The 24,167-nt window shown below is 35.6% G+C and overlaps 1 protein-coding gene across 4 annotated transcripts in view; it reads left to right on the forward strand.

The window, feature by feature from the left end:
- Nucleotides 1-24,167, forward strand: part of NME7 (NME/NM23 family member 7) — a 229,431-nt gene that overhangs the window by 55,161 nt on the left and 150,103 nt on the right. For all 4 annotated transcript variants that reach the window (XM_030824010.1, XM_004089818.3, XM_030824009.1 and 1 more), the window contains exons 4-6: nucleotides 1,881-1,991; nucleotides 8,735-8,785; nucleotides 13,198-13,405. In XM_030824010.1, the coding sequence (XP_030679870.1) occupies nucleotides 1,881-1,991; nucleotides 8,735-8,785; nucleotides 13,198-13,405 (370 nt within the window). The remainder of the gene's footprint in view (nucleotides 1-1,880; nucleotides 1,992-8,734; nucleotides 8,786-13,197; nucleotides 13,406-24,167) is intronic.

Raw genomic sequence — 24,167 nt, forward strand, 5'->3', positions numbered from 1 at the left:
GATCTCTCTCTTATTTTCCCTCCAAAATACAATTTACGATTACTTACTGAAAAATTAAGCAGCAAAGACACAACAGAGGAATTTATTTAGGATTATTTATCACATAGTCAATCCTTTGTCTCTTGTAGGCATTTAAGAGAAAATCAGATTACATTTTAAGCTGTTTGTCAATTTTAGACTTTTCACATTGCTTCTTGTTTATAGACATTGATGACTACTGCCATGTTTTGTTTTTTCTTTAAGAGCCATGGTCAGTGAAATGTTCTTCCAGAGTTTGGCATAAACAGTTTATAGGTTAGTCTGTCTTAAAATATTTAAATAATATGAATTAAAAAGCGAAGAGTTTTAAGTGTGTTTTCAATGAAGCCAGACAATGTAAAGTAATATAACTGACTCATCTGCTTTAAAATAAAGAAAACCATTATCTGGTGTAATTTGTAATAAACACACTAAGATGAACAATTTCTTTTGTTATTATAGTTTTAAAACTCAGCCATAAGCTATATCCAATTTAAGTAAGGATATTTGAATTTTTTTTTTTTTTTTTTTTTTGAGATGGAATCTCACTGTCGCCCAGGCTAGAGTGCAGTGGTGCTATCTCGGCTCACTGCAGGCTCTGCCCCCCGGGTTCACATTCTCCTGCCTCAGCCTCCTGAGTAGCTGGGACTACAGGTGCCCACCTCACCCGGCTAATTTTTTGTATTTTTAGTAGAGACGGGGTTTCACCGTGTTAGCCAGGATGGTCTTGATCTCCTGACCTCTTGATCCTCCTGCCTTGGCCTCCCAAGGTGCTGGGATTACAGGTGTGAGCCACCTGTAATGTGCCCGGCCAGGATATTTGAATTTTATCCTGAGCTAAGTTTGTCTTATCGATGAAAAAAATCCAACAATGAAAAGACGAACCTTTCTCCTTTTATGGATTCCTTGAATTAATGCCAGTGTTATAAGAACAATTGGAAATGCAGAGGGGAAAGTAGCAGCAATTCTTTATCACAAAAGCAGAATTACTCCAGCTAATATAGTTTTTATGTTGCATTTGCAAATAATATTCTTGAGGATTTGGTGATGATGCCCCTTTTTAATAATATTAATAGTAACATTATTTGTGACGTGGAAGGACAGACCTAGGAGTCTGGTAAGCCAGGTGTTTTGTCCTGAAAATGCTGCTGACCCCCTGTGTAACCTTTGTCATGTTACCTTGGTAGGCCTAGTTTCCTCATTAGTAAAATGAGGACATTCAGGTGATCTTCATCTCCAAATTTCTCTTAATTCTGAATCTTCAGAGGGGGAGAGGGCATTGTTCTGATGTATCCTCCTAGAGAAGAACATGATTTTAAAAGTTAGCATGTTGTTACATATTCATATACATTGTTGTATAAGAAGACATTTGATTCTTCATGCAGTCACCCATGTTATGAATAAAGAGTCAATAGAACAATTTATAATTATTTCCAAATCAATGTTGAACTGACTATATAGCATACATATGTTGAAGTCTAAGAGACCAAAAACCAAGCTCATAATATATTTAATGCAATGTTTTAGAGATTAGTCCTTTGTATAAAATGTATTCTAAGAAATGGAGATTCTAAATGCCTGTGTTTTCTCATTTGGACATATTAAAAATAACAATTTTAGTGCTTTTTTTCCTAAGCTTCCCCCCTCCCCTAAGTTTAGTATCTAATTTGGATGTTCATGGGAAAAATACTAAGCTTACTTTGTGTAAGTTTTTAAGGGATGTCTTTAATACACTTTTCTGTACAGTTAATTTCAAATTTTGATGATCTAGGATGATTGTTGAGAATACTGCTGCTTGGGAATTATAAATAAAAACTGTTGAACTATTTTTATTTGCAAACTTATTTTTTGTTTCCTTATAGAACACTAGCCCTAATTAAACCAGATGCAATATCAAAGGCTGGAGAAATAATTGAAATAATAAACAAAGCTGGATTTACTATAACCAAACTCAAAATGATGATGCTTTCAAGGTAATATTTTTATCATTTTCAGTTATGTAATGTCTGATTCCTTTTTTAAAAATCATTTTCTATCTTTCTTGTCATTGTTTAAAAAACCTCCTATTGAATGACAAAGAATAGAATAGTAACCTTACCAAAATGGGAACTGACAGGAGTTCATCTAGAATGTTACTGACAAAGCCGGCCCCCTAAAAGATTTGATCTTTTCCTATTCAGTGTCATGAAGCCCATATACAAAACCGAAAGTGAGTATCAAGCAGTGCAGGCTTTATTCAGTGTCTGTGGAATTGAGAAACAGGAGCGTGGCTCACAAATCAACTTCTCAACTAGTGAGGGATGAGGGGGTTAAAATAAAGGATTTCTCTAATAAAGGACATGAAAAGCAAGAGGAGCAATATGCATGTCTTTTCTGGAAATTGGTGGTGAACTTCCACCAGTTTCACAACTGATGGTGAATCGTAGTGCTGCTTTCCTTTTTGTCTTTTTATGGCCTCTTCCGGTCATTGTCATGGCGATTTTCAGCTTTCATGGTGCTGGTGGGAGTGCCATATAGTATGAAAATGAGATTATAATGAAGCCCGAGGTCTTTTTGATATCATTTGGTTGCACATCTTGGTTCTAACCAGTCTCAACTGGTCTGGTTATAAAGGGAACCTTTTATTGCAGAAGTCCTGTTTCTTAAAGATAAGCAAAGTTAGGACAGGGTAGAAATTCAGCTGTCGTGTAGGCATTACACCAGGCAACAAAAAGAAAAAGAAGAAAGAAAAGAACAATAAGACACCAAGTAATCAGATGCGTAAATAACCACTGAAGTCTAAGTAATTAGGAGTTGTCAAATTATACATGCCTCATTTAATTATTATTGTCTTTCAAAACCCCAACTGCTTTTATAACACCAATGCTTGATCATTATAATCTTTTCTTAATATATAAGGATACCACTCTGTATAAAATTAATAGAGGAAATGATGTCTGATTATTTTTATTTGACAAGAGGATTTACTGTTGAGATTTCCAAAGATGATGCATTTGGAAATGTTTACATTTAGCTCTTCTTATTATAAATAATAGGCAAATATACCTATTTATTTTTTACCTAGATAGGTAAATATACCTATCTAACAAGCAATCCAACCTGTTTGACCAGATATTTTCTAAGTTATTTAGTGAAAATAAGACTTATACATTCTACTTATCCCTTTCTATCATAAAGTAAGTAACTCTGACCCCATGAGAATGGCAAGGAGAATATTAACAACGTGCAAACAAAGGATAGGGAAAACCTTGTCTTCAGTTTTTTTAGAGATCTTTTAGGAAAAAAACTAATGATTTTTCCATGATATTAGACATTTATTTTTTAAAAATTTCCTACCAAGTAGACAAAGCAAAGACTGCAACATTCTGGAAGATGAAGAAGGGAGATGCGTATGGGACAGAGGCCTTTGTTTCCTGGGATCACCCTCTGGTTGGCTGAGTGTAACAGAGTGTCTCTAGGGACAGGAATGTAGCAGTTAGGCAGATCTGGCTCCAATAGTGTTCTTATGTTTCTCCACTAGTTTTTGCTTGTTTTTGGTTAGGTGTCTTCTTAATGCTTCAATAAATGATTCATTTCTGGATTTATTCCATGGGTCAGTTGCATTTTTGTTTCTGTGAGAGCAGGGACAATGGGGAGCAGTAGACATTCAAGTCAGCTTCAATACATCTGATTCCGAGAAACTTTAACCCAACACTCTCCATTTTACCCTGACAACAACATGTTTAATTGGAATTTTTCCCTTATGTATGATCTCCTAGTTTACATATTTTCTAGAGAGACAGGAGGCTTACATTTCAGAGCACAGTATTTAGACCAGATTGCTTGTAACTATGCTACTTACTAGATGTGTGACTGAACAATTGACCACTGTGTTTATGTCTTCATTTGCAAAATGGGATTTTTTTTTTTTTTTTGAGATGGAATCTTGCTCTGTCACCCAGGCTGGAGTGTAGTGGCATGATTTTGGCTCACTGCAACCTCCACCTCCCAGGTTCAAGCAGTTCTCCTGCCTCAGCCTCCTGAGTAGCTACAGGTGCATGCCACCATGCCCGGGTAATTTTTGTATTTTTAGTAGAGACGGGGTTTCACCATGTTGGCCAGGCTAGTCTTGAACTCCTGACCTCAAATGATCCACCCGCCTCAGCCTCCCAAAGTGCTGGGATTACAGGCGTGAGCCACTGCACCTGGCTTAAAATGGGATTTATAATAGTACCTATCTCATAAAGTTGTTGTTAGGGTTACATGAGTTTGGTGTCTCTATACTTCTAGTGTCTGATGACTTGGTATCCAGCTTCCTGTGGTAAAGATGCTACTTGTTTATTATAATGGCCCTATAGCACGTGAAGAAAGATGCTAAAACCAGCGAACACTTAAAGAGCACCATAGGGTGTACATTTGCTAGTGTCTTTGAAACCTTAAGTCTTAATTCCACCCATGCCTTTTGAAATACTTCATTCTTTGGAGTACCACAGATGCAAGCCCTTCTAATTACTTGTTGACACACCTATTCATTTGTAATTATGCACTTCCTTTTCTCATAGTCTTCTGAACACAAATCTCTTACCAAACCATTTTCACTGGCCCCTCTGGAAATCAAGTTTCGTTGTGAACAAATATCCCTATGTCCATAGTGTCTTAACAGAGTGTATCTTTGCCTGCACATTTTTAGTTTAGTTGAAATCTGACCGTTCTCCAGGGACATCCCTTTCCTTTTAGCCCTGTAGGCTGCTCACTCAGAAGTGTTTCTTGTGTCACAGGGTCATGATAAAGCGTGTTTTTGCTCTCTTCTAAAAATTTCTATTCTTCTTCATCCTTGGAAATTCATGTTATTTAGTTGTTTTACCATCCACTGAGCCTCATTTCCATTCTACAGTTCACAAACTCCAGATTTGTTAAAGATTTGGGCACTTTGTTTATAGTCTTCTATTCCAGTGTCTCCTGACAGTTGGGATGACTTCAACATCTCGGTGAGTGATCATCCAGGGCTCTACTCTATTTGCTTTCCCATCTCAGTGACTGTCACTATGATTTCAATTAGGTATTCCTCCAGATCCTTGCTTTTTTTCTTTTTAAGAAATGTGGTCTCCCTTTGTTGCCCAGGCTAGTCTCGAACTGGCCTCAAGTGAGTTTCCTGCCTTGTACTCCCAAAGTGCTAGAATTACAGACATGAGCCACTGCATCCAGCTTGTTGTATGTTATTTTCGTTACAACTTTACTTGAGTAGTCCCACCCATGTCCATATGATCACCTACCACTTACTTATAGATGAATTCCAAATACATCTTCAGCCTTGACTTCTCTCTACAACTGTCAATCTGAAAGTGATCCTAGATTCATCTTGCTGCTCTCCCATTCCTCATACCTACCTGATATATAAATATTTTTACTTCTGCTTTCTGTATATCTATGGGAGCAATTCTCTCCTTATAATTCCTATTGCAGCCCCTTAGTTTAGGCATTTTATAGGCTCATGTTCAGGCTTTCAAAGTATCAACATAGGCTACTGACTGATTTGTCTACTTCTTGACTTACTACCTTCTATTCCTTGATGGCTCATTTCCTACCTCAAGATTACTCCATGCCATTTTCTTATTGCCATTAGAATGAACCTTATACAATGAAAATTTGAACAAGTTACCATTCCCTTCCTTAAATCCATCAGTGGTTTCCCATATGCAGGAAAATATGGACAAGCAGACAAGCTCTTTGATAGAGTGTACAAGACTCTTAGTCATCTGGACTCACCTACTGTAATAGCTCTAAGAGGATACTTAGGTTTCAGTTCCCTGAACATGTTGTGCTTTATCGCATCTCAGTTTTCTTGTACATAATATTGTACTGTCTTGAATGCTGTGCCTTGTCTTCCGTCTAGTCCATTCCTATTCATCGTTCAGAACTAACTCAAATGTCTCATGGAAACTAATTCCCAAGAAAACTTCACTGCTTGTGTAATCATTCCTATCACTTCATATATTTTTATTAGTATGTTGAGCTTGGGATTTCATCCAATTTATAAGCTAGGAAGTTACCTGTAACCCTTCCATGGATGTTAGCAGATGACATGAGACTTCTGGGTCAGAGACAAAATACTTTATTATGGTAGAGCAAGCAGCATGAGCATTGTGTTTATATTGGTTCTCCTTGCCTCCATATCCTGTAGGAATAAAATGACCTAGGCCCAGGTGTATACTGTGTATCTAGAGGGTGGCATCACAGCTGAGGAGGAGTGAGCTTGGGTTACCAACTGTTCCATTAGCAAGCAATAAACAAGCCTGCTCTTTATACTGAAGAGAGGCTTTACCTTATCCCTCAAGGTTGCTTGTTGCAAACACAATCCTGAGAAATGACACCGATGAAGATCAGTCAGGTCCTTGCATTCTTGGCATACCCAATAAGACAAGTTAGAAGAGAGAAACTCACCTGGAGGAATTTCTCACAATGTATGCATCTTTTCTAAAATTGTTTGTTCAAATGTCAGTTCCCCCATGATGACAATATCCAGAAGATAACTGCTGAGTTCTGTATGACTTTGTATTTCTAGTTCTTGGATCAGTGCCTCAATCAAGGTAGGCATTAAGTAAATATTTCTTGAAAGGGTTAATGGATAGATCCTTGTGAAAGAATGGTTTCTTTATAAAAACACAACAAAACATAACAAAACAATAACAAAAAACTTTTCTAGATAGTGATTCACTTGTTAATACCTATCTCCTTCTAAACCTTTTAAGCAAAGAATTAGATAAGAATGATGGGAAAAAATGTATGAACTCTCATCCTGGTTTCAATTTTAGATTTCGAATGGAGATAACTATGGAATCAGGGACATGTTGGATGAAAACAATGAAACATTTTTAGTAATGGATTGAGGTTTTTCTTTTCAATGATGTTAAAGATTATGATTTCTTTTTCCTTTCTTATAGTTCAGTTTTTTTGTGTGTTTGAAAAGTTTAGAATTGGTTGTTTTAGTATTCTTCTGCTAACTCTTCTAATTTGCTCTCCATGTGAGTTTTTCAGTCATTCGGTTTTACCCCATTTTAGGCTGTAATGCAATATATACATATCTCTTTTTTTGTGAGTTTTTCTCTTTACCCTCTAGAATGTCGTTCTGCAGTTAGTAGTAGCAAGAGCATAAGCAGTCAGAAATTTGCAATCAGAGAGCTTTGGGTTCAAATCTTCTTGTCTTGTCCTTACTAGCTTTGTGAACTGGACAACTTATGCAACTATGCTGAACTTTATTCTTTTCCAATGTAAAATGAAGGTGATCACACCTATTTCAATATATTGTTGTAAGGAATAAATAGAATAATTTAATCATGGCTATAATTGACTCTAGAAAAATTTGATTTTTTTCTCCTTTCCATGTCTCAGGATGAATTTTATTCTCTCTATTGGCGTTACATATTTCATAATCTCTTCATAGTCAAATGAATGTTTAAGTACATTTGGTTAGAATGAGAGTATGCGGGATATAACTTGTTATGTAAATTCATTTTGTAATATGCTGATAAAATCTTAAAAGCATTGCATATCAAATTAATTCTCAAGCCTGAAAAGGTTGATTCTTTGCTAGGGAATGCTTTCTAGTTTTAAAGGTAGCTAATGTTTACATATATTTGTCACATACTGTGAACCCAGTTCAAAGCCTTTAAGAAAACTACAGTGTTAGGAGAGTCATCTGGTTTGCTTTTAAAAAAAGTTTTTTAGACTTTTTAGCTAATCAGTTTAAAGTGCATTCTTTTATTGCCTCTATAGATATTCTTTAGTGGTAATATAAACGTAAAAACTAAATCCCTGTTACAATTAATAAACTCTGAATTCTAAATGTTTCCATATTCTCCCCTTTTTTAGTGATGTCAGTTAAAGCATTAGTAACCAATAAAATAAAAACAAATTAAGGTACATAATTTCTCAGGCAGCTTTTAAAAACACGACTGTATAGTCTTTCCTTTGGAGAGACCTAGCTAAGAAAAAAAGCTATAAACATTAAATTAAAATTCTAGCCTAAACTGTTAAGTTTAAAGACTGTGGAAAAAAGTGACAAATTTTTAATTAGAAGATGGCTTTGCATTTTTTTGATGCAGCTTATTTAGACTTTAAAGAACAAATATTCTCATTGGTCAAATATTAACCTTTGTTTCTAGAATGTTCAGGATGCTGTGTAAAAAGATAGATAAGGCCAGGTGTGGTGGCTCATGCCTGTAATCCCAGCACTTTGAGAGGCCGAGGTGGGTGGATCACCTGAGGTCAGGAGTTTGAGACCAGCCTGGCCAGCATGGTGAAACCCCATCTCTAGTAAAAGTACAAAAATTAGCTGGGCATTATGGCACATGCCTGTAATTCCAGCGACTTGGGAGGCTAAAACAGGAGAACTGCTTGAACCCAGGAGGTGGAGGTTGTAGCGAGTGCCAAGATCATGCCACTGCACTCTGGCCTGGGCGACTCAATCTAAAAAAAAAAAAAGAAGAAGATAGACGATATATAACATAAGTAGAAAAGTAAATACTGCCTCCTATATTAATTTTTATTTACATCGATATTACTCATACTTACAAAATATTTTAAAAGAGAGGCTTTGACAGAATATTTGGTGAAAAATTACTAATTAAAATGTTAGTATAAATTGAGAGGATTTTATCTTTATTTTATTAACATAAGCTAAAATAATAAGTGTTTTCTTTTATAATTCTTAACTATTGTCATTTTGATTATTTTATAGGAAAGAAGCATTGGATTTTCATGTAGATCACCAGTCAAGACCGTTTTTCAAGTAGGTCCTTAATTTGGGGATTAGTGGTATGTAAAGGAGGATATCCTAGAAAACTATGGAGTTACATTTGTAAAATTTATTACATGAGAATAATCTGTTCAAAGGGCCATAGCAACATCTTGCAACTGCACAGAATTCTAAGAATTACATTCTCTGTCTTTTTATTAAGAATTCCTATATTTTATTATTAAAAATCTTAAAATTTATTCAATTGCAAATAGAAATATTTGTTTACATTACAAGAAAGATAACTTTTAAAATTTTTGGTTGATTAAAAATGGAGTGATAATTATATTTGATGTCCAATATTTTTATTATGCTTTTGTGTTTGTGGGGCTTTTAATTTTTTTAATTTTTATTTTTTATGTCAACTTTTACTTTAGATTCAGGGGGCACATGTGCAGGTTTGTTACCTGGGTATATTGTGTGATGCTGAGGTTTGGGGTACAGTTGATCCCATTACCCAGGTACTGAGCATAATACCCAATAGTTAGTTTTTCAACCCTTGCTCCCTTCCCTTTCTCCCACTCTAGTAGTCCCCAGTGTCTGTTGTTGCCGTCAATAGATATTATTGTCCATGAGTAGCCATTATTTAGTTCCCACTTATAAGTAAGAACATGTGGTATTTGGCTTTCTGTTCTGCGTTAATTTGCTTAGGATAATGGCCTCCATCTCCATTCATTTTGTTGCAGAGGCCATGATTTCATTCTTTTTTATTGCGGCATGGTATTCCATGGTATATATGTACCACATTTTTTTTAACCAGTTCACCACTGATGGGCGCCTGGGTTGATTCCATGTCTTTGCTATTGTGTATAGTGCTGCAATGAAGAGGCAAGTTCATGTATCTTTTTGGTAGAAAGATTTGTTTTCTTTTGGATATATAGCAGTAACGGGATTTAAGGTTCAAATGGTAGTTCTAAGTCCTTTGAAAAAACTCCAAACTGTTTTCTACAGTGGTTGAGGTACTAATTTGCATTTACATCAGCAGTGTATAAGTGTTCCCTTTCTCTACAGACTTGCCAGCATCTGTTGTTTTTTGACTTTTTAAAAAAAAAAAAATTCAACTTCTATTTTAGATACAGGGGGTACACATACAGATTTGTTACATGGGAATATTGTGTGATGCTGAGGTTTGGAGTATGGATCCCATCATCCAGGTAGTGAGTATAGTACCCAATAGGTAGTTTTTCAAACCACCTGCCTTCTCTCCTCTAGTAGTCCACAGTGTCTATTATCCCCATATTTGTGTCAATGCGTGTTTAATGTTTAGCTCCTACTTGTAAGTGAGAACATACAGCATTTGGTTTTCTGTTAGTGGATTAATTTGCTTAGGATTATGGCCTCCAACTGTGTCCATATTATTGCCAAGGACATGATTTTTTTTTTATGTTTTTTATGGCTGTGTAGAATTCTGTTAGATATATATATATATATATATATATATATATATATCACGGTTTCTTTATCCAATCTACCACTGATGGGCACTTGAGTTGTTTCCATGTATTTGCTATTGTGAATAGCACAGCAATGAGTGTATGAGGGCATGTCTTTTTGGCAGAATTTCTTTTCCTTTGGGTATATACCCAGTAATGGAATTGCTAGGTTAAATGGTAGCTCTGTTTTAAGTTCTTTGAGAAATATCCACACTGCTTTCCACAATGGCTGGAGTAATTAATATTCCCACCAACAGTGTATAAGCATTCTCTTTTCTCTACAGTCTTGCCAGCATGTTATTTTTTGACTTTTTAATAATAGCCATTCTGACTGGTGTGAAATGGTATCTCATTGTGGTTTTGATTTGCATTTCTCTGATGATTAGTGATACTGAGCGTTTTTTCATATGCTTACTGGCTGCTTGTGTATGTTCTTTTGAGAAGTGTGTATTTATGTCTTTTGCTCTTTTTTTAGTGGGGTTGTTTCATGCTTGTTTGATTATTTAAGGTCGTTACAGATTCTGCATATTAGTCCTTTGTTGAATGCAGAGTTTGTGAATATTTTCTCCCATTCTGTAGACTGTCTTTTTACTCTGTTGCTAGTGCAGAAGCTTTCTGTGCAGAAGCTCTTTAGTCCCACTCGTCAATTTTTGTTTTTGTTGCCATGACTTTTGAGGACTTAGTCATAAATTCTTTCCCCAGGCCAATGTCCAGAATGGTGTTTCCTAGGTTTTCTTCTAGGATTCTTATAGTTTGAGGTCTTACTTTTAAATCTTTAATCCATCTTGAGTAAAGTTTTGTATATGGTTAAAGTTAAGGGGCCAGTTTCTTTCTTCTGCTTATGGCTAGACAGGTATCCCAGCACCATTTATTGAATAGAGAATCCTTTCCCCATTGCTTATTTTTGTTGACTTTGTCAAAGTTCAGATGGCTGTAGATGTGTGGCTTTATTTCTGGGTTCTCTATTATGTTCCAGTGATCTATGTGTCTGTTTTTGTACCAGTACCATGATGTTTTGGTTACTGTAGCCTGTTGTACTTTTAAACTATTTTGGTAGTCTTGGATACATAAAGCAATGTTCTTGGAACCTTTCTGTTTTAACTAAATAGTTTGATATATATTTTGTTCCTTGACATAGAACAGATAATGTATGTTACACTTTATATATTCTAAATATTTGACATGTAATTAAATTTAAGTGAATATTTTGCATGCTCATATTACTATTACTGTTGCCAAAGAGTGTTTACACTTCTAATAAGAAAGAATGTTATATCAGCCAAACTAAATGGCCACAGTAGACATGTTATTTGATATCCTGCACTGAGTAGTGGGTTTTTAAAAACAGTTTTATATAAGAAAATTATTGTGCCATAGATTATTTCAAATCAAGCATTATAAAATATTCCTAAGCCTTGTTAGAATAGCTATATACACTTTTCTAGAAAATTGGTGGAAATTATCTTTTGGTATAAACTTTGTATATGTTTATAGCGTTGAATTACAACTCCTAGTCTAATGATTTATATGTGATTTGCATGCAGTAAATTTTATTAAAGGAATGAGTTAACTAGTTGCCTGTTAATGAGAATGATGTAACAAAAGACTAGGTGAAGTAATTAGATTTTCATGAAGCAGTATCTATAATCAGGCACATCATTCCCTATATTGTTACATGCCATATTCACAGGCTTATTCGATTGTGTTTTGAGAATTTTGTATTAAAGGGAGTTAGATTGTAAGTGTCTTGAAGAGGGGATCTTTTTTTGTGGCACAGATGCTGATATGTTACAGGCAATTATTAAATGCTTATTGAGTGAATAAACATGGTTTGCGCCTTTGATTTGGGTTTTTTAAAATCTAATGGTTGGTCTTGGGGGTTTTGTTTGTTTTGGCAGCAAAGGTCTGGCAGAAAATGTATGAGGAGGTATTATAGACCTCTTAGGATAGAGGATAAGAATACTTTTTTGCACATGCTATTTCTTAGAAATATTCTTCAAAATGAATGGGAGTGTTTTAAAAAGGAAGTACTGAGGGGCGTTGACATATAACATGCAGGGTGGAAGGAAGTGTGTAAAAAATAGTCATAAGTTAGTGGGCACAAAAGACCGCGTCACACCATGCTCCTTTCTCCAGGAGGATCTCTTCTCTCTACTTTGGATGAGAGAAAACCATGGGCTTACTCTAAAAAGTACTATGTCCCTGCTTAATACAGTCAGAGGGAGGATGTCACTTATTTCATAGTTAAACTTGTCATTGCATCCTGTACACATATAAAAGTAGAAAATAAAATGAAGTATTGTTTTTTATACCTTGCGGGACTGTGACTCAGTGCTGGATTTTTAATCAAGAACTTATGCGTACACTTTAATAATTTAATACAGAAATAACCCAGAGTAGTTTTTACACTAATAAAAGGATATTTCTTGAAGCCTGCTGGGGATTTTTTTTTTTTTATCACCAAACCAACTCGGTGTTTATTGATTGAGAGAGTTCTTTGTCTGTCTTTGAATTCTAATAGTTTTACACAAAAATAAATAAATTCTTACTAAAAATATGTTACAAGGCGTCCATCCCTGTCATCAATTTATATATTGTGAAATTGTACTTGACTGCAATGGTAAACACATGTAAATAAAAAGGAAAATCCTCTGTACCTGTTAGAGCACTGGGAAAAGCATAGGTAACAATATGCATTTTAAATCATGAAATAGTCTTAATTCAACAGAACAGTGATTTTTCTGGTAACAGTAATTTGACATTACTAGTGATTCGAAGTGAATTGAGCCACTGCAAGACACTCAATTTATGAAAAATTTCTCCTGCCCATGTAAAATTACTATGCTCAATGGTTCTAAAATTATAATATTCATGTCTATGTTGAAATAATCCAATTTAAATATATCCTATCGTTAAGACAGATACCTAGTTGACAGAAAAAAGAAGCAAACTAATCTTCTATCTGTTTTGTAGTGAGCTGATCCAGTTTATTACAACTGGTCCTATTATTGCCATGGAGATTTTAAGAGATGATGCTATATGTGAATGGAAAAGACTGCTGGGACCTGCAAACTCTGGAGTGGCACGCACAGATGCTTCTGAAAGCATTAGAGCCCTCTTTGGAACAGATGGCATAAGAAATGCAGCGCATGGCCCTGATTCTTTTGCTTCTGCGGCCAGAGTAAGATGTTTTAAAAATATTTTAATTCTCTTCTAGTTCTGTTAAATGTTTTATATCAAAGTAAAGCATTTCTATCACTGGTGACTTAGAGAAAACCTTTGACATTTTGCTTAGTATCAAACAGTGTTTCAGTATATCTCCTTTGTGAACTGATAACGTGATCATGATCAGCGTACGTTTTCTCCAATTAAAACTCTTCTCATCCTGTTTCTTGTTCCAAAGACTTAAGTTACTGAGGCTCCTAAATGTTTGAATTATTGAATTCATGTAAGAATACCAGTTTATGGCTAGTAGATATTAAAAAGAAGATATAATTTGAGATATTACCTTTTGATTCAGACCTAACACTGTGCTTTCAAGCTTAACGTCCTATTATTTTCCTATACATAGCTAGTGTTTATGAAAGTTTCTCTACTCCTTATTTTTAAATCCATATAAATAAAGTATTATATTGGATTTATGCTGAGGTTGAATTAATGAAGTATAAGTTTATTTTTAGTATCATGAGAAGTGTCTCACTTCAATTAAGGTAGTTTTTAATCTGGTCGTGTTTGCAATGAAACAACATTAGACAGTTTTATAATTGATTTCTTTCTTTTTCTTACCATTTCATCAGCAAGTCCCTTCAGCTCTTTCAAAATAAACCCTGAATCTGATCATTGTGGTCTAAATCACTATTATATTTTGCCAGAACTGCTACAATAGCCTCCAAATTCTTTTTTCCTCTTTTCTTACACTCAATTAATGAAAATTTTACCTTGCCCAAGTAAAATCAACTATGCCCAGTGATCTTTTAAAGACAAATCAGATTAATATTCACCTGCTGAAAACCCTTCAGTGAATTTCTGTCTCTTCTAGAATAAAATCTAAAGTCTTTATTGTAGCCTCCAATGCTCTATCTAGTCTGGCCCATATCTATCTCTAACTGTATCTTTGATCAATCTCTATCTTAATCATTGTGTTCCAGGCACACTAACCATCTCACTATTCCTTGAATAGCATATTTCTGTCTGGAATAGTCAACTAACAGCAAAGAGGACAGCGTGGTTGGATAGGAGTGAGAGAGGGAGGAAGAGGGTGATGAGGTTACAGAGGTAATTAGGGGAAAGATTATATGGTCTTATAGGCCGTAGTAGTACTTTTAGATTTTTCTCTGAAAAAATAGAGAGCCATTTTAGGGTTTTGAGCAAAGGACTGATATGTTCCACTTGCCATTTAAAAGGATCATTCTGGCTGTTGCATTAAGAATGACTATAGAGGCCGGGAGTGGTGGCTCATGCCTGTAATCCCAGCACTTTGGGAGGCTGAGGTGGGCAGATCATTTGAGGCCAGGAGTTTGAGACCAGCCTGGCCAACATGGTAAAACCCTGTTTCTACTAAAAATACAAAAATTAGCTGGGTGTGGTGGCACCCACCTGTAATCCCAGCTACTCCAGAGGCTGAGGTAGGAGAATTGCTTGAACCAGGGAGGTGGAGGTTGCAGTGAACTGAGATGATGCCACTGTGCTCTAGCCTGGGTGACAGAATGAGACTCCATCTTGGGGGAAAAAAAAAAAAGAATGACTATAGAGGGCAAAAACAGCAACAGGGAGCCTAATCAGGAATCTGTTGGAATAACCCAGAGAGATGATGGCTTGGACCCAGGTGGTAATAATGAAAGAAGTATACAAATATATTTTAAAATATATATTAACAGTTGAAGGTCAACTAAACAAGATTTTCTGCTAGATTGAATGTAGAGTATGAGAAAAAGATACCAAGGATTACTCCAGAGTTCTTAGCCTGATTAACAGAAGGATAGAATTTACATAAACTAAAATGAGGAAAACTGTGGCTAGAGTCAGAATGAATGGACAATCAGGAGTTATGTTTTGGACATTTATAAACTTAACCTGTTTGTTAGTTTTCCAATTAGACTGATGAATGAAAAAAATTAGTATGACAGCTTAGAGTTATCAGCACATAAATGGTATTTAAAGCCGGGAGACTGGTTGAGATTACCAAGGAGAAGGTATAGATAGAGAAATAAAGAGCACCAAAGATGAAGCTACATCTTGATAAAAGGTCAAGGAGAAGAAGGCAGCAAAGGAGGTTGAGGAGGAGCCACCAGAGAGGTAAGAGGACAAACTGAGAGATAATTATGTCCTAGAGGCCAAGTGAATCAAATATTCCAAAATGAGAGAATGACCAGTGGTGTCAAATAAGGCAAGTAAGAAGAGGACTGAGAATGGATTGTTAAATTTTGCAATGTGGATATCATTGGTGAACTCTGTAAGGTGAATGTTGATGGGGAGGTGGAGGCAAAACCCTGTGTGGAGTAGACTTAAAAGAAAGTTGTGGGACCGGAATTGGAGTTAGTGAATATAGACAACTTTTTTTTTTTGAGGAGTTTTTTTGAGGAGTTTTCCTGCAAAGAGATGAGGTGGTAGCTGTCAAGAAAAGCAGGATCAATTTTTTTTTAAGAGGAGAGGTATTAGGTAAAAAAATGATGATGTAGGAAAAAGAGGGAGACTTGTTGGAGCAATTTCATTAATTAGGCAAAAGGAAATGGAAATTAGAACCCAGGTGGAGAGATTAGGCAGGTGTGCATCTCAGGTACTCGTCTATAGCAACAGATGGGAAGGGAGAATATGTGAACACAGATGCTGATTCTTAAGTAGGAAGCAAGATCAAAACAGCTGAAAGTGAGGATGAAGGATAAGGTATTGGTTGGTCTGAAGGGAGAGAAGAATATGCGAAATGGTCATCTGGAAAAGGAATAGATGAGGGAAATGTGGTGTGTGATTGCTATACTGAATTAATGGCCCATCTAGTGCTCATGGCCATGAATTATGAGTATGGTTCTCCAGCCTGTTCAACTGCATGGCTGAAGGTAAGGAGTAGGTGGAGAGCTGGCTTTAACCATGGCTGTGGTTTTGTGAAACAAATGTGACGAAAGTGTTAAGGAAGTTAAAGATACCTGCAAGAGAGCAATTAGAGTCTTTGACCATATCTTAGTAGTAGACATTTACTGTAAATGTGGTATTGTTTTGTATAGTTAAATTTCCAATCATATTTTAAAGCATTATAAAAATAATAAACATATCTAATTAATGAAGGAAATAATTGAGGCTGAACCGAAAGTCACTACCGTGTTTACTGATATTTCCTGCCTATTTCACCCTGTTACCACCTTATGCCATCCATTTCTGTTTTATTTCTACTAGGTCATTTAATAAATTTGAGCATAAATATACTTGTTAGATTTTAGTATATCTTGTAGTGGAGCAACTTTTGTTAAGTTAGCTATTGTTTTAGTCCATTTTGTGTTGCTGTGAAGGAATACCTGAGGCTGGGTCATTTATAAAGGAAAAAGGTTTATTTGGCTCATAGTCCTGATGGCTGGGACATCAAGATTGGGCATCCGCATCTCATGAGGGTCTCAGGCAGCTTCCACTCATGGTGGAAGGTAAAAGGGAGCCTGCGTGTGCACAGATCACATGGTAAGAGAAGAAGCAAGCCACCAGGAGAGGTGTCAGGCTATTTTTAACAACTAGCTTTCAGGGGAACTAATAGAGGGAAAATTCGCTCAACTTGGAGGGAGGGCATTAATCTATTCATGGGATTTACCGCTACTATCCAAACCTCCCATTAGGCCCCGTCTCCAACACCGGGGATCAGATTTCAACATGAGATTTGGAAGGAACAAACATCCAATCCAAAGCAGCTACCATTGCCATTTCACCTAAAGAAATGTCTTAAACATATTGTTTACATTTTGTGCATTTAATTTTTTAACCTCTTTCTGCTATTTGTCCCTGAAATATCCTATTATTTGAGATATGAACCCGTTAGGGTATATATATATTTTTACCCTTGTCTGGGGAAGAGTGAGTGTTGTTGACATTATGTTAGGTGGCTCTAGGAATTAAGGAAAAATATTGTAGCTGGAAAATAGAGCTTATGTGAAGAAGCAAAGACCATAGGTCTTAAAAAATTGAAAAACATCACAGCCCCAAACTTATGCAGTGCCAAACAGCCTCTTTACCTTGAGTTCCTATTAGTTATTGTCTAATTTTTCATTCCAGCTTTCCAGATTTTACCAAAACGTAGACTTATACTCACTATTTTTATTCCTCAGCTATCTTTGACTACTCATTTGTGAGCAGTTGTTAAAATTTAGCGTTATTTTCATCATTCCTGAAAATATTGTCTTTGGAGACCATGACTTGTGTCTTACTAATTGGTTTTTCTTCCTTCACTTGTCCTTTCAGACGCTGGTATTGTGCGGGCTTCTTTTCTTGGTTTACTGCTTTTCTTGCTGTAATTTTCAGTTTCCTAGTCTGTAAAATAAGATAATGATTGAACCTGCATTATAGTGGTCTTTGAGGATTCAATGAAATTATTTCAGTGCTTAGTATAGTACCTAGAACATAGTATTTAATGAATGGATGTTATCTTTTATTATTAATATTTTACTTGCATGGTGCTCCCCAAACCTGTATCTGTAATTTGTACTGGATGTAATATTAATATACAAAAATCAATAGTAGTCTTGATACACTTGAAATAACCAGTTAGAAAATGTAATTTTAGAAGAGATTTCCATTCATATGGTTAAAAAAAAGTCTATGATACCTAGAATAAATTGAACAAAAGATGTGGGAGATCTTTATGGAGAAAATTATAAATATTTATTGTAGACGATAAGACATAAATAAATGAAGATATATGCCATGTTTATGAATGGGATGAGTCAGTATCCTGAAGATATCAGTTCTTTCCAAGTTGATCTATAAATTGTGTAATTTCATTCAAAATCTTAGCACAGATTTCCATGAAGTTTAACAAACTTATGAAACAGCCAAGGGCCCAAAACAGTTAAGACAGTTTTGAAGAGGGAGAAAAAGATGTGGTGATGATAGGGTGAGACTTATTTTAAGGGATATCATGACTTTTTATAAAGCTTTAGTAGGAAAAACTGTGGTATTAGCATGGGAGTAGGTAGGTATATCAGTGTAACAGTCTAGAGTGCTCAAGAGATGACCCACATATAATGAGAAGTTGGTGCCATTATAAATCAGTGGACAAGGGATAGATTGATTAGTCAATAAATTGTGTGAGATAATTTTATATGGAAAAATGTAAATTAACTTCTTAAGTTTCTATCTAGGATTCTCCTTAGAGTTTCAGACTTATATAGAAATAATGCACTTAAAACTGAACTGACTACAATTTTTTTTTTTTTTTTTGAGACAGTCTCACTCTGCTGCCCAAGCTGGAGTACAGTGGTTGGTGTGATAATAGTTCTCTATAACTTTGAACTCATGGGCTCAAGCCATCCACTTGCCTCAGCCTCCCAAGTAGCTAGGACTGCAGGCATGTACCACCATGTCCAGCTATTTTTTTTGTTTTTTCTAAAGACAGGGTCTTGTTATGTTGCCCAGTCTGGTCTCAAACTCCTGGTCTCAAGTGATCCTCCTTCTTGGCCTCCCAAAATGCTGGGATTACAGGCATAAGCCACCATGCCCAGCCTGCGCTGATTATAATTTACCAAAGCATTCCTTGTGTATTCTGTACATCTCTAGGAAAGAAATTTGGGAGCTAGTATTCTTTCTTCTGCCCTGTTTATCCCCCAATAGAATCAGCAAAAGATCTTGTAGGTTTTTCCTTCTGAATATTTTCTTGAATTATTGCCTTTCTCTCTATTCCTACCATCGCTCTTCTAGTTCTGACCTGGGCTGCTGCAAGAGTCCTGGAATATGCTTTTCTACCTCAAATATATCATCCACATAGGCTTCAGAATGAGTTATCTAAAAATATTAATCCATCAATCTCATGACTATTAAAAATATTTTAAAGTACTCCATTATTCCCAGAATCAAGTTCAAGCTCCTTGACATGGTTTCCAAAGTGTTCCAGTGATCTGTCTCCCAGCCCCTCCTCCAGCCTTATATCCTGCCTAACTTTCTATATACTGTGGGATTCTTACTCTGTTGCTTTTACTCATTCTACCCCTTTGCCTTGGAATTCCAATTCTGCCTTTGCCCAGGTAATTTTTGTTTGTCTTTTAACACTCAGCTCAGAGTTCTTTATATTATGCATACAGATTCTTTATCCAGAGATATGATTTGCAAGTATTTTCTCATGGTATGTGGTTTGCATTTTCATTCTCTTTAACAATATCTTTGGATGAGCAATTTTTACTTCTGATGAAGTCCAGTATCAGTTGTTCTTTAATGTATTGTGCTTTAGGTTTCAAGTCTAACAAACTGTTCCCACACCTAAGGTCACCAATATTTCATTCTTTATTTGCATCTAGAAGTTTTATAGTTTTAGTTTTTATACTTAACTCTGTGATGCATTTTGAGTTAATTTTTATGTATGGTGCAAGGTATGATCACAATTTGTTATTCTTTAGACATATATTCTTCCAGCATTATGCTGAAAAGACCTTATTTCTTTAATTAATTGCTTTTGCACCTTTGTTGAAAATGTATTGAATATGTATATCTGGGTCAGTTTCAGCGATTTGTTCTGTTCTATTCATCTATAAGCATACCTCAGAGATAATGTAGATTTGGTTCAGACCACCACAGTGGAGTGAATATGGCTATATAGGGAGTCCCATGAATTTTTTGGTTTCCTGGTATATAAAAGTCATGTTTATACTGTAGGCTACTAAATGCAATAGCATTATGTCTAAAAAAACTATGAATATATCAATTAAAAATACTTCATTGCTAAAAAATGCATGCTAACAATCATCTGAGCCTTCAGCGAGTCATAATCTTTTTGCTGATCTTACTTTGATGTTGATGTCTGCTGATTGATCAGAGTTGTGGTTGCCAAAGGTTGAAGTGGCTGTGTCTATTTCTTTTTGTTATTATTATTATTATTATTATTATACTTTAAGTTCTGGGATACATGTGCATAATGTGCAGGTTTATTATGTAGGTATACACGTGCCATGGTGGTTTGCTGCATCCATCAACCCATCATCTACATTAGGTATTTCTCCCAATGCTATCCCTCCCCTAGCCCGCCACCCCCCAACATGCCACAGTGTGTGATATTCCCCTCCTTGTGTTCTCATTGTTCAACTCCCACTTATGAGTGAGAACATACAGGGTTTGGTTTTCTCTTCCTGTGTTAGTTTGCTGAGAATGATGGTTTCCAACTTCATCCGTGTCCATGCAAAGGACATGAACTCATCCATTTTTATGGCTGCATAATATTCTATGCTGTGTATGTGCCACATTTTCTTTATCTAGTCTATCACTGATGGGCATTTGGGTTGGTTCCAAGTCTTTGCTATTGTGAATAGTGCTGCAATAAACATATGTGTGCATGTGTCTTTACAATAGAATGGTTTATAATCCTTTGGGTGTATATCCAGAAATGGGATTGCTGGGTCAAATGGTATTTCTGGTTCTAGATCCTTGAGGAATTACCACACTGTCTTCCACAAAGGTTGAACTAATTTACACTCTCACCAACAGTGTAAAAACGTTTCTATTTCTCCACATCCTCTCCAGCATCTGTTGTTTCCTGATTTTTTAATGATCATCATTCTAACTGGCATGAGATGGTATCTCACTGTAGTTTTGATTTGCATTTCTCTAATGACCAGGGATGAGCTTTTTTTCTTATGTTGGCTGCATGAATGTCTTCTTTTGAGAAGTGTCTGTTCATATACTTTGCCCACTTTTTGATGGGGCTGTTTGTTTTTTTCTTGTAAATGTGTTTAAGTTCCCTGTAGATTCTGGATAGTGGCCCTTTGTCAGATGAATAGATTACAAAAATTTTCTCCCGTTCTATAGGTTGCCTGTTCACTCTGATGATAATTTCTCTTTTGCTATGCAGAAGCTTTTTAGTTTAATTAGGTCACATTTGTCAATTTTGGCTTTTGTTGCCATTGCTTTTGGTCTTTTAGTCATGAAGTCTTTGACTATGCCTATATCCTGAATGGTATTGCTGAGGTTTTCTTCTAGAGTTTTTATGGTTTTAGGTCTTACGTTTACGTCTTTATCCATCTTTAGTTAATTTTTGTATAAGATGAAAGGAAGGGGTCCAGTTAATGTTTTCTGCATATGGCTAGCCAGTTTTCCCAATACCATTTATTCAATAGGGAATCCTTTCACCATTGCTTGTTTTTGTCAGGTTTGTCAAAGATCAGATGGTTGGAGACGTGTGCCGTTACTTCTGAGGCCTCTGTTCTGTTCCACTGATCTATACTGTTTTAATTTGGGACATTTACAGAAATGATATTCATTTTAAATTACTATTACAAGTAAAAAGTTTTGGAGAAACTTTTAACTGGCCACCATTTAGCCATACTTTTATTATCATCATAAAATTATTAGTATAGATGAATTACAAATGCTTTAGTGAAATTACCAGGAAATCCTATCATGGTGAAAATTTATGAAGCAGTACAACTATATATTTTATAATTTGTTTGAAAAATTAAAAAATTTTATACCTAAAGCTTTCAAATTCAGTCTGAATTTTTAATTTTTTGTAAAGCTGTAAATATTTATTCTTTCCTACTAGAGAATTTAGGAAAATGTAAAAGGCCAAGAGTAATAGCAGGAATCTTTGGAAGAACAGGATCTTTATACAGAATATTTTAGCCCCTCAAATCCCAAAGGAGCATGGATATTATTTTTGTGACTTTGTTTTATAAAGACTTTGAATTAATTGCCATAACAATGACCTAGTAAAAGCGCTCATATTCACGTTTCACTAAGAAGATATATTTATGTAAAATCTTTATGCTTTATAAATAAATATTTATTCAGCATAGGTAAATATGGTACTTGAAAATCTGGGTACTTGGAAAGCTGGCATTTTTATTTTTAAAAATTGAGCGAGAAAAGAAATCAAAGGAAAGTTGAGACAAAAATAATTGGTCAATTAATTGTTAAATAATTTGTTATACTAGAGATAGAACAATTTAGCACTGCTTTTTACTTTGGAAAGACAGATAATAGAAAAAGTACATGGTTTTTGGAGCTACAGTCACTTGGATTTGAATCCTGGCTTTGCCACTTGCTAACTTGTACGGGCTTGTTACTTAAGCTTTCTGAGTCTCATTTTTCTCATTTGTACACTGTGGATATATTTATTTTGTTTAGCACATGCAGAATTTATTAGCTGCTGAATTTCAGTCATTCCCAAATATTCATTGAGAAACTGCTAGTGAACAAGTAATGAAGATGGACTGAGCCCTGGCGCTCTCCAACACATAGAGGTCAGCTAGATAGGAGAAAACCATCGAAGGAGACTGAGAGGGAGTAGCCAGTGAGGTAGGAAGAAAGGCAAGTAATGAAAGCATTCCAGAGTGTAGGATGTGACAAACTGTGTCAAATACTGTTTGGTCAGGTAAGGTGAGGGCTGAGAGTAATTAGCCAGTGGACTTAGCAACATGGAGGTAGTAAGGGATTTTAATGAGCAGCTTTGGTGGAATGAAAACCTAATTGGTTATGGGTTTAAAAGAGACTGTAGGAGAGAAATAAAAATGGAAATGGAAAAGAAAGACATTTCTTTTGAATTTTGTTGTGAAGGGAACAGACCAATGGGAACTCTCGAAAGGGCATGCCCTTTCTAGTTTGCTACTCTATCATATTCTCTTGTCACACCACTTCTACTTCATTGCTTCATTGATCATCTGCCAGGTCCCTGTAGGTATTTGAATTTTCATCTGTACCATAAAGGTTCTCTCGGACCATGCAATCAAAGCATCTGGTATAGGACTAAAAGGGGTAGTTGCTGTTGTTATTGACTAAAAAGAATAATAAATAATGGCAGCAATATGATAGAAAGGCACTTGATATCTTAGGAATAGAACACTTTTTATTCTAGTGTCTTACCGCTGGAAATGCTCAAGTGTATACACTACTATTTGAATAATTCCTCATCGTCCTTGTGTTTAAAAAAATCCTCATCAATGTGGCATATTAACACATTCTGTAATCTTTTCATTTTAAATTTAATGAAAAATAAATACAGTTGACCCATAAACAACACAGGTTTGAACTGCACAAGTCTACTTATATGTGGATTTTTTTTCAACAGAAGGATTGAAAATACAGTATTTGCAGGATGTGAAACTCACATCTACAGAGATCTGACTTTTCCTATAAGCAGGTTCCACAGGGCTGACTGCAGGACTTGAGCATGCATGGATTTGAGTACACACAGGGATTTCAGTACCAATCCCTTGTGTATACCAAGGGCTATTTGCATTGAGCCAGACATTGTTTTAGGTGCTATGGGTCCTACAGAGCTATACAACTTAGTTCCCTTTTTTTCAAATTTATGATTTGATGGAAGGTAAGTACCCAAATAACCATAACTTTGGGGGAGCAAAGGTTGCTGGAAGGAAGCATCAGGAAATGCCTCCTAGTGGTAAGTGGTATTTGAGGTGGCTCTTTACACATTGGTAAGATTCTTTGGAGCTTGAGTCAGAGGGTTTTATAGGGAATGGTAGAAATAATAGCAGTGAAAGCTTAGAGACAGGAAAGCATCTAAGTAATTAAAAGAACTGATTAGTGTGACCATCTTTGTGGCTAGTTCAAATTGTGTTGTCATTTAGTGAACCACATGCAAAGTGAATAACACAGCCTGAATCTGTTTATAAAACATGGTTCATTTGATTTTATTTTATACTAGGCCTATAGTTAGTTTTAAGTAGCTGTAGTTCTCAGATTCCTGATATTAATCTCTGTTCCTATAAAATTTCCTAGTTTTAAATTTTATTTTACATATTTTAATGAAA

This window comes from Nomascus leucogenys, chromosome 12, assembly GCF_006542625.1.
Source record: "Nomascus leucogenys isolate Asia chromosome 12, Asia_NLE_v1, whole genome shotgun sequence".
Taxonomy (NCBI): domain Eukaryota; kingdom Metazoa; phylum Chordata; class Mammalia; order Primates; family Hylobatidae; genus Nomascus; species Nomascus leucogenys.